Here is a 12,066-nt window from a genome sequence, read left to right on the forward strand (position 1 = left end):
TTCACTGCAAAAATCACTTTTGCCCCCCAAACGTTGTTATCTGTACATCTGATTAAATAGCACAACTTTATTATGGAGTTTTAATTTGGAGGTTGTTTCAGTCTGTGTCACTTGAAACAACAATGATTTGCTGGCAGATTCGCTGGCTGAGGAATTCTGGGACTTGAAGTCCACAAGTCTTAAACTTGCCAAGGTTGGAGACTCCTGCCTTAAAATACACCCACAGATAAAGAGAACTGAACAGCAGAGAGGTACATGATTCCTTGAAAGGCGAGACATGCTTCACAAGAAGAGTCCTTCACTTCTCCTCTTGAAACAAGCTACCTTACTCCTCTAAACATCAAATACAGTGATACTTCTACTTAAGAACTTAATTTGTTCCGTGACCAGGTTCTTAAGTAGAAAAGTTCGTAAGTAGAAGCAATTTTTCCCATACAAATCAATGTAAAAGCAAATAATGTGTGCAAACCCATTAGGAAAGAAATAAAAGCTCGGAATTTGAGTGGGAGGAGGAGGAAGAAGAGGAGGACAGTCACTGCTGAAGAAAGAAGGTGAGGTGAATCAAAAAAATGCAAAACTTTAAGGCTTAAAAAAAAAAAAAAGAGGGACTCTGAGGCGCTGAGGAGGAGCACACAGGTTGCCAAAGCCTCCTTAAGTGCCCAGAAAAGCTTGAGATGGCCGGGATTAAAGGGGGAATGGCAGGAAACTGGCTGGGCTTTCGTGCTGCTCTCAAATTTCCTGGGGATTTTTTCCGGGCTTAGGTTCTTAAGTAGAAAATGGTTCTTAAGAAGAGGCAAAAAAATCTTGAACACCCGGTTCTTATCTAGAAAAGTTCTTAAGTAGAGCCGTTCTTAAGTAGAGGTACCACTGTACTACGATTAGACACCTAACTACTTGGTTGATGTATGGTTTGATTGGGTTGTGTGATTATTTTATTATAAGGGGTTTTTAAAAATTGTGTTTTAAATATTGGATTTGTACATTGTTTATGATTATTGTGAGCCGCCCTGAGTTTTTGGAGAGGAGCGGCATACAAATCTAATAAATTATCATCATTATTATTATTATTATTACTATTATTAATATTAATTATTATTAATTTACAATAGGTCGCCTCTGCACTGATTTAACAGTTGTTCATAAAATCATACATCATGTCCTTCCTGTTAGTGACTACTTCACCTTCAACAACAACAACACAGGAGCACATAATAGATACAAACTAAATGTAAATCGTTCCAAACTAGACTGCAGATAATACAACTTCAGCAAAAGAGTGATCAACACCTCGAATTCACTACCTGACTCTCTTGTTTCTTCCCCTAACCCCAAAATCTTCAACCTTAAATTATCTACAATTGACCTCTCCCCTTTTCTAAGAGGTCTGTAAGGGGCATGCATTAAGTGCACCATTGTGCCTACCATCCCTGTCCTAATGTCTTATTATCCTTGTTGTATCACATGATTCTTGACAAATGTATATTTTATTTTATGTACGTTGAGAGCATATGCACCAAGACAAATTCCTTGTGTGTCCAAACACACTTGGCCAATAAAAATTCTATTCTATTCTATTCTAGCACTACTTTCTAGATATGTTGTGATAATACAAACTATAATTCTATACTTGTTTGACAAACAAACAAATAAATAAATAAATTTTTTTTTTACCTCCATTCCTCACTACACACTTCTCATTTCCCCGTTTCTCGGCTATTATGATAGAACAAGAGTTTTGTACAGAGCATGGAAAAATTAGCCATTATAGGGGGGGGGGGAAGCTGGGTTAACAACTCTGCCTTGATTAAATATAAGTTGAGGTAGAGAAGAGCTTTCAGACGTTTTTAAGAAGGATATCAGCCCTTCAAGATAGACGAGGTCAAGAAAGTGGGACCGCCATTATTTTTAGAATGCACTCTTATGCAGTTAAAGTATTATTATACTTTATTATACCAAGGGCATGGGGTGAGGTATCATCAATACGCCGATGATACCCAGTTATACATCTCCACCCCATGTCCAGCCAACGAAGCAGTGGAAGTGATGGGCCGGTGCCTGGAGGATGTTAGGGCCTGGATGAGTGTCAACAAGCTCAAACTCAACCCAGACAAGACGGAGTGGCTGTGGATCTTACCTCCCAAGGACAACTCCATCTGTCCATCCATTACCCTGGGGGGAGAATCACTGGCCCCCTCAGAGAGGGTTCGCAACTTGGGCGTCCTCCTCGATCCACAGCTGACATTAGAGAAACATCTTTCAGCTGTGGCGAGGGGGACGTTTGCCCAGGTTCGCCTTGTGCACCAGTTGCGACCCTACTTGGACCGGGAGTCACTGCTCACAGTCACTCATGCCCTCATCACCTCGAGGCTTGACTACTGTAACGCTCTCTACATGGGGCTACCTTTGAAAAATGTTCAGAAACTTCAGATCGTGCAGAATGCAGCTGCGAGAGCAGTCATGGCCTTTCCCAAATATGCCCATGTTACACCAACACTCCGCAGTCTGCATTGGTTGCCGATCAGTTTCCGGTCACAATTCAAAGTGTTGGTTATGACCTATAAAGCCCTTCATGGCACCGGACCAGATTACCTCAGGGACCGCCTTCTGCTGCATGAATCCCAGCGACCAGTTAGGTCCCACAGAGTGGATCTTCTCCAGGTCCTGTCAACTAAGCAATGTCGCCTGGCGGGACCCAGGGGAAGAGCCTTCTCTGTGGCGGCCCCAGCCCTCTGGAACCAACTCCCCCCAGAGATTAGAACGCCCCCCACCCTCCTTGCCTTTCGTAAACAACTTAAAACCCACCTCTGCCACCAGGCATGGGGGAATTGAGATCCTCTTTCCCCCTAGGCCTTTACAATTCTATGCATGGTATGTATGTATGTATGTATGTTTGGTTTTTATATTAATTGATTTTTAATCATCAATACCAAATTACTATTGTACACTGTTTTATTGTCGCTGTTAGCCGCCCCGAGTCTCTGGAGAGGGGCGGCATACAAATCCAATAAATAAATAAATAAATAAATAAATATTATTACAGAATCTCGAAAGAACACCAAAACCTTTGAAGGGAGCTGCTATTATAAGCAGCAGACAAGAGCACAATCTTTTGTTGAATTCAGACTTCTATCTAATTTATGTTTCTCGGTTTAAGTATTATCTTGTACTCTGCTTCAATAATGGAGTGATTTATGATAACCGTTAAAGCTTAAAGTAAAAGTTAAACGTTCCCATGCACATGAGTGATAGCCGTTTTCCGGCTCTAGGGGGCAGTGCTCATCTATGTTTCTAAGCCAAAGTGCCAGTGCTGTCTAAAGACATCTCCATGGTCATGTGACACTGAAACGTCTTCGTCTGGCAATTCTGCGCATACACACACTGGGAAAAGACCCCAGCTGTTCCCCTGCCTCACTGATGTCAGACTCCAAAGGCAACAGCTAACTGTCAGACTGCCCTGGCCCCAGCTCTGCCTCCAACGCAGAACACTTGTTAGAGCCTTCTGCAGACTCCAGGACTGTTCCTCTCCAACCTCCTCACTGTCCAAATCTGTTGTAAGCTCTGCTGGCTGTTGGTGGGCCACAACATGGATGTTACTCCTCAATGTACTGCAATTATTCTAAATGAAATTAAAATATGAAGACTAGGGTTTTTTAGAAAAACAATGAATAGCATGGATATGACATTATGTAATCATCATCATATAGGTTAGTGATGGTGAACCTTTTTTTCCTCGGGTGCTGAAAGAGTGTGAGCGCACAGTATTGCGTATGCACGAATGCGCACACCCATAATTCAATGCCTGGGGAGGGCGAAAACAGCTTCCCCCACCCACCGGAGGACCTCTGGAGGCCAGAAATGGCCTGTTTCCCAACTTCTGGTGGGCCCAGTAGGCTTGTTTTATTTTTAAATTATTTGTTTGTTTGTTTGTTTGTTTGTTTGTTTGCTTGATTTTATTTTATTTGTTTTGTATGCTGCCCCTCTCCGTAGACTCAGAGCGGCTCACAACAGAAACAATACAAATCCAATACTTAAAAACAGTTTAAAACCCTTAACATAAAAGACAATCTTGTATATCATACATACCGTACACAAAGCGGGAACGGCCCAGGGGAGTCAATTTCCCCATGCCTGACGACAGAGGTGGGTTTTGAGGAGTTTAGGAAAGACCAGGAGGGTGGGGGCAGTCCTAATCTCTGGGGAGAGTTGATTCCAGAGGGTCGGGGGTCACCACAAAGCAGGCTCCTCCCCTGGGTCCCGCCAGATGACATTGTTTCGTCGATGGGATCCAGAGAAGGCCAAGTCACCCTCCCCAGACTCCAAAGGCTTCCCGGGAGCTGGGGGAGGGTAAAAACACTGTCCCCCATCCCTCCACAGGCTCTCTGGAAGCCAAAAACTCCCTCCCAGAGCCTCTGTGCGAGCCAAAAATCAGCTGGCCGGCACACATATGCACATTGAAGCTGAGCTAGGGCAAAGGCTCGCGTGTCCCCAGATAAGGCTCCATGTGCCACCTCTGCGCATGCGAAAGAGAGATACATGATTCATATGTGCCATATGTCCACCATAATTTATATAGGTATTTGTGTGGGGAATGTATACACACATACACACTATCACTGTTATTTTTGTGCTTTGCTCATTTTTCTTTTTTTGTTATTAATTAAAAAGCATAAAAATAAATAAAGCAGATAGATTGCTAAAACTTTGAGGGGAACTAGAGAGGCAGTTTCCCATGGTATTACATAAAAGCTCAAGTTACCAGTGACTGAAAAGGTCTTATTCATTAACATAGACAAAACAAAAGAAAAACTCCAGGCAGGGACTGGTATCATTTTCAGGGTATGCCAGTTATGCATGCCTTTGAGAAAACATTTAATTTTCATGTGCGGAGAGAAAAACAGAGAAACCTGGATAAGATCTTGAGGCGTGGAGATAACTGACAAATCCATAACAAGTCCACAGGAGTGCAATACAAACAGATTTTAACTCAGTTAAAAAAAAGATGACACGTCAGTAAGAGAAGTTCAAATTTCCAATGTTCCGCAAACTTTAAAATGTTTACATTTCGATGCAAAGCACTTGAACACAGAATACTTTTGGGATGTATCTAAAATTCTTTTTATGTCTTCTGGTATTTGGAAGTCATACCCTCCAAGGGTCAGAAAGAGAAGTTTTAAGTTTCAACCATGGGTAAACTTTCCTTGTTAGGCAGAAAAGAGGGATAAACAATATTTTGCTTAATCCCTATGGAAAAGAACATAAGAACATAAGAAGAGCCATGCTGAATCAGGCCAAAGCCCATCGAGTCCAGCATTATGTGTCACACAGTGGCCCATCAATTGTTCATGGGGATCTTGAGCAGAAAGAGGAGACAAAACCCTCCCTTTCCCTCGACCCCCAACAAATGGTACTTAAGGGAATCCTGCTTGCCTCAACCAACATAGAGGCGGTACTTGGATATCTATTTCAATAACCACCGATACACTTGGCATCCATGAATCTGTCTAATCCTGCCTTGAAACTATCCAGGCTGACAGCTGTCACGACCTCTTCTGGAAGTGAATTCCATAAAGCAATGACCCTCTGGGTGAAGAAATATTTCCCTTTATTTGTCCTCCCTTTCTTACCTATGAGCTTTAGGGAGTGCTAGTTCTAGAATATTTATCTGTGGATTTTCTGCAGTCAGAATTCCCAATAACAGGCATACTGGAAATAATCTTTTAAATAAATATCTACGTAACCTAAGAACTCAGTTCCAGCATAGCAAAAGATACACTCACGAAAATATTTATCACCCTTGGAGAACGATAAAACATTTTGGAAAGGACTACAAAAAAGATACCCTTATTAGTGAACGCAATGAAGATCTCGCAAATGAAGTCAACACATGCCCAAATGAGTATAAGAATCATTGTGTTTCTTTCTGATACGGGTAATCTGAAGATGTATGTGATGTGACGCTTGTCACATTGACAATCAATAGTTAATGTGTCCCAGTCTGCGCTTCAATCAGAATCTACTTCAATAAATTGGATCACTAGCCTAGTGTTGTCAGAAAGCAAAAAGAAATAACCAAGTGAATGCAGAGTCCAAGGTGTTTGAGTGAAGGACCATAATGATCCCTTGAAGAAACAACTGCATGACCACTGTAGCTGTACAAAGTCATGGAGTACTGTAGCTCAAAATGCTTCAAAGCTGGAAAGATGTTTCCCTGAGAAACCAATTACAGAGCTAAAGAAAACCAACAATTTTCTTGAGCAACTGAAATATGAGTAAAAGACATTAGTGATGTCCATCAACTGCCAATAAAAGCTTTCTTCCGTAAGAATGAAAGGATAATATTCAAAGTGATCCTTTGGCTATGAATAAGGGCTGCAGCTCTTCAAGGATGTAAAATATTCTGAATGGTGCCTTCAACACACTGAACTGGTCTTTTCTTTATAAACGATCTGTCATATGAAACTAGACTTACAATCCTGGGTCTTGAAAGCTTAGAACTACGACACCTTAAACATGATCTAAGTATTGCCCACAAGATCATATGCTGCAATGTCCTGCCTGTCAAAGACTACTTCAGCTTCAACCACAACAACATAAGAGCACACAACAGATTCAAGCTTAATATTAACCGCTCCAAACTTGTAAAAAATATGACTTTCGTAATCGGGTTGTCGAAGCGTGGAACTCATTACTGGACTCTGTAATATCATCCCCTAACCCCCAACATTTTACCCTTAGACTATCCACGGTTGACCGCTCAACATTCCTAAGAGGTCAGTAAGGGGCGTGCATAAGCGCACTAGAGTGCCTTCCGTCCCCTGTCCTATAGTCTCTCCTATATCTTCTATTTCTTCTCTATTATATCCTCAATAACCTTCATTGTGTATTATTGTGTATTAGACAAAATAAATAAATAAAAATAAAAAAATAAATTAAATAGGCATAGTAGCATTCTTCCAAAAAAACCCTGAAGAGGTTTGATATGAAATCCTATGTACCTGCACTATGAAGTATTCAATTCAATGTGGAGAGAGGTATTGCAAGCTGTTGGCGCTCTGTCAATCTGTAAACTGAAAGCTGGTCCTCTTTAAATAATAAATGTTCAGTCCTAGCACTAAATTCTGAGAAAAAAAACCCAGGAACTTAATCATATATGCAAAGCAGAGGCAGCCAACATTTTAGATTATAAGCCATCAATATGTGTTGATATATTTCATCTACTAAGCCAAGTTCTGCTTTAATATACAGTGGTACCTCTACTTAAGAACTTAATTCGTTCAGTGAGCAGGTTTTTAAGTAGAAACATTGTACTGTTAGATTTGCAAGATTCTGTTAATATAGCTTTACAATAAAGTAGAATTAGGTCATCCAGTAGTGTTTCCTGTCTGGGTAAGGCTGAAAAACACACACACACACACACACACACACACTTATTATAGATAATTTTACACCTTCGAAATTCAATTTTCTCTGAGGTGTCGATATTTTTTTCTTTAGTTATCGAAAGTACATCAAGTATTGTTTCTTGTTGAATTTTATTTATAGTGATCTCTACACATCTCTTTCTAGAACAGTAGCCACAAGGGCATGATTTTTCCAACTGAAAAAAAAATGTGTGTTTTGTAAGTGGCCTGTTTTCAATTCCCTTCCTTTCTGGATTCAAAAATTTGGAATGGTCCAAGAGCCGAAAGGAAAGATCATCTCGTATCACCCTTCCTTCCCTTCTTTTCAGGAGACATACTTTCTTGGTGTTAACTTTATACAGTTAATTTTACGAATTGGTTTACTGGCTCTCTTCCTCACAAGATTTAAGAGATGCATTATTAATTGCTTACCAGAATGAAGATTTAAAGCCTATAAATCTGATTTGCATCAAAATGTATTTTGATGCACTCATATGCACAATTATAGCCAGACAATCATGTTCTGTTCCAGGATCTGTAATTCCATTCCTCGTTTTGTTTTCTTCCTCCTTGTGCCAAAATTTTATGTCCAATGCATGTAATTAATAATAATAAATAATAATAATAATAATAATTTATTGGACTTGTATGCCGCCCCTCTCCGAAGACTCGGGGCGGCTCACAACAATAATAAAACAATATAGCAGTAAAACAAATCCAATATTAAAAAACATATATAAAACCCCAGCAATTAAAACCATACAGCACATACATACCAAACATAAAATATAAAAGCCTGGGGGAGGATGTCTGGCGATATAGGTGGGTCTTAAGTAATTTGCGAAAGACAAGGAGGGTGGGGGCTGTTCTAATCTCTGGGGGGAGTTGATTCCAGAGGGCGGGCTGCTACCCGGATTGGGGGGGGGGGGCGGAATGCAGTGGGGTAGTGAAAATGGAGCTCCACCCCACAGCACCCAATTTGCGCTAAAATAAGTTGAAAGAAAATGCAGGGCGTCCTGCATAAGCCACGCCCACAGTGTGGTAGTAAAATTTTTGGTAGCCCTTCACTGCATCTAACCCAGCCCTATGGGACATCTTTTGGAGTCCAGTCCTGTCCTTTCCTTTCCTTTTCTTTCCCTTCCCCCAGTTCTATTAATTTAATTCCAACTAAGTGTATACAGATTTTGTTCTAAAATTATTCAAGTTTCCAAAATCTCCTTTTGTTTATGGATAGTAATAGCTTCCCTATTCAGAGAATAAAATCACTAACTGTACATGAGATTCTGAGATAGTCAAAAAGAAATAATAAATGCCATTTAGAAGTTTGGTGTCATCTTTTCCATACTGCCACAGACAAAGAGCTATGTATTGTAAATCAACATTATTCAAAGGGACATGCATTTATACAAATAAGCTTTTCTTGAGAGTGTCAATGGTAATGAATACACAATGGGAAAATATTCAAATAAGATTTCGCAGTGCCCAGCTGTTAATACCCAAGAAGATCAACATCACTTATAATCCCATCAAAGATTTGCAAATTCCCATAGTATCTAAAAAATAGTTCTTACCTCCTTCCACATGATATCTTCCCATGTTTCATTTCTTAAAACTGGGGAAGGGAAAGAAAAATGTAATTTTTTCCCCCTTTAAAATCAAAAGTTAACATATGACAAGAGCCCAGAAGGACCGGGATAGAGGGAGAAGTTTAATTGAGTCCTAACTTGATTTTCTTCAAAATGCTCAATGGACCTGAAATCTATTTTCGTCTTACGAACTTAATTGGTTCCCGGGGGAGGTTCGTAAGGCGAAAAGTTCATAGGACGAACTTTTGAATTAATGAATTAATGCGTGCAAATGAATTAAAATGAATTAATGCGTGCAACGAACACCCCCCCCCCCCGCAAAAAAACGCCCCCGCCCAGCTGTCACCTTTTGAAACAGCCGGGCGCTTCTCAGCGTTCTCCCAATGCCGAACCCGGAAGTTCGGCAAAAGTTCGGGTTCGGGTGGCCGCCAAGAAGCCCCGCCGCCCGACTGTCATCTTTTGAAACAGCCAGGGGGCTTCTTGGCGGCCTCCCGAACGCCGAACCCAGAAGTTCAGGTTTGGCGTTCGGGTTCAGGAGGACGCTGAGAAGCCCGCCGGCTGTTTCAAAAGGTGACAGCCAGGTGGCGGGGCTTCCCAGCGGCCTCCTGAACCCGAACTTTTGCCAAACTTCTGGGTTCGGCGTTCGGGAGGCCACCGAGAAGCCCCGCCACCCGGCTGTCATCTTTTGAAACAGCCGGGGGGCTTCTCGGCAGCCTCCCGAACGCTGAACCCGGAAGTTCGGGTTTGGCGTTCAGGTTCAGGAGGACGCCGAGAAGCCCCCCAGCTGTTTCAAAAAGCGACAGCCGGGCGGTGGGGCTTCTCGGCAGCGGCGGGTTCGTAAGAGGGAAAAAGTTCGTAAGAAGAGGCAAAAAAATTCCGAACCCCGGGTTCGTATCTCGGGATGTTCATATTGCGAGGGGTTCGTATCATGAGGTACCACTGTATTTTCTACTTCATGGGCAATTCAATGATACCTTGTCAATGTTTGATATAGTTTACGTAAGTTTATGTGGACTGCTTATAAATGAGAATTCCAGTTTCCAAATGTGAAGTCGGAAACTTCGCCATGTGCTGCCAACATATCCATGTCCATGTGTTGTGTTTTCTTCGTTGAATTGGTAGTGAAGGACAAGGCAGCATTCTTAAGACTACTTCTGGATAAATCTTTCATTGGCCATCAAAGCTCCTTCACAAAATTTTATGAAGGATTTTCCTCTTGTGTTTTACAATAACTGTTTTCCTTTTATTTTCTTTCTTTCCACAAAACATGCATTACGGCAAGAAAAATAGCATGGCTGCGTATTGATTTCTGATTGGCAAGATCAAGAGCCGCCTATGAGTCAGAAAGCAGGCTTTGTTATTCCATTATTGGCGAAGTAGCTAATGTATTGTGCCCTTTTCTGAGGTTGATTTGAACTTTTAAAAAATGCTACTCGTTTTCTCTCTACAAATTGAGAGTGTAGTTTGTGAGTGGATCGATTTTTTTGAATTTTCAAACCTTAATTGTTGTGTATCTTAATTAAAAAATTGCAGCCTGCAATAATACTGTAATTATTATTGCTCTGTTAGACACAGATTGCCATGTTAAAAACCACTTCAGAGAATTGATCTGAATACTGTATACTGAAATTACTTTGTGGCATTCTATGTCATTAAATTCAGTATGCAGATTCACACAAATGAAGAGTGGGTAGTGAAATTAATAAAAACTAGCAACGATGGCAAAGTTGACTACTTTGATAAAAGATAGAAGTTTACTTAGCTTTCTTACTATATGGGGACCACTTTTGTACTTTTTGCTTGAGAAAGATAAAAATGAAGTTTGGGATTTGGGTTTGATCATTAGATTTATTATGATTGTAGAAATATTGTGTATTACAAGACACGTATATTGTACATTGTTAAAGATTATGTTTAATCTTAGAATAGGTAGTTATATTGCTATATAATTTTAGAGTTTTTAAATTCTTTGTATAATTTTTATATGTTTTGTTTTAATGTAAAGTAAGATTATTTGTATGCATACTGAAGAAAGCCAGAAGTTAATTTGTATTCCCTCTTTTATTTTTGTTACTTTTTAACTTCTTCCTCCTTTCATCTCCTCCCCCTCCTTTTTTTAATCTTTTCTGTTTTCATTACTTTGTATTTTATCTTTCTTTGAAACTTAATAAAGCCAGCCTAAGTCATTAAATTCAGCGATAATTTCCAAATAACCACATGCCCTATTGTCATTAAATGCTTCAGCCCAATTGATGTTATTTCTACCCGTATGAATTAGACAGAAGAGTACAATATTAAATTATGAAACCAGTGATATCAATAACTGACTAGCGATAAATTGTTTCTCACATTCATTTATTTATAACTGAATTACTGCAGCTATTACCCTAAGAGATACACAAACAAATCTGAAGAACATAGCTGCAAGGCAAAGGCAAAACCTTATTAAAACAAATCAAAGCATGGTATGACAAATACTTACATAATTTATAATAAAGTCACTTAATGAAAATTAGCATCCCTTAATGTTCACAGTAAGACGGCATGAGATACAATTCTCAGTATAAACTTATTCCCGTTTATAGAATTGGGAGCTTTCCCCCGAATCTTAAACTTGGACACCACATTGGGGTGGTGCAGTGGTTAGAGTACAGCACTGCAGGCTACTTCAGCTAACTGCTAGCTGTTTAGCAGTTCAAATCTCACCACTGGCTCAAGGTTGACTCAGCCTTCCATCCTTCCCAGGTGGGTAAAATAAGGACCCAGATTGTTGGGGGCAATTGGCTGATTCTGTAAACCGCTTAGAGAGGGCTGTAAAAGCACTATGAAGCAGTATATAAGTCTAAATGCTATTGCTATTATATGCAGCTAGCTGTAAACAAAACATTAATACAGCCAAATATAATTATTCCTCTAAGGAGGCTCTACCCGCTGTATATGAAAGAAACTAAAAAGGCCTTACCAATTGTTTTCTTTTTGTTCACTGTACTGTCAGCTTTGTGTCTTTTCTGTTAAGAAATAAAAGCAAACAAACATACATTTATTCAAGGGTAAACTGAATGAAAGACTGAAAGATTAAG

At 40.1% G+C, this 12,066-nt stretch overlaps 1 protein-coding gene across 6 annotated transcripts in view; it reads right to left on the bottom strand.

Annotated features, from left to right (window-relative positions):
- The window catches only part of ATP8A2 (ATPase phospholipid transporting 8A2), a 460,631-nt gene that overhangs the window by 358,325 nt on the left and 90,240 nt on the right, over positions 1–12,066 (bottom strand). For all 6 annotated transcript variants that reach the window (XM_070749818.1, XM_070749817.1, XM_070749821.1 and 3 more), the window contains 2 exons: positions 11,949–11,994; positions 8,972–9,012 (listed from right to left, as the gene is read on the bottom strand). In XM_070749818.1, the coding sequence (XP_070605919.1) occupies positions 8,972–9,012; positions 11,949–11,994 (87 nt within the window). The remainder of the gene's footprint in view (positions 1–8,971; positions 9,013–11,948; positions 11,995–12,066) is intronic.

This window comes from Erythrolamprus reginae, chromosome 4 (genome assembly GCF_031021105.1).
Source record: "Erythrolamprus reginae isolate rEryReg1 chromosome 4, rEryReg1.hap1, whole genome shotgun sequence".
Lineage (NCBI taxonomy): Eukaryota > Metazoa > Chordata > Lepidosauria > Squamata > Dipsadidae > Erythrolamprus > Erythrolamprus reginae.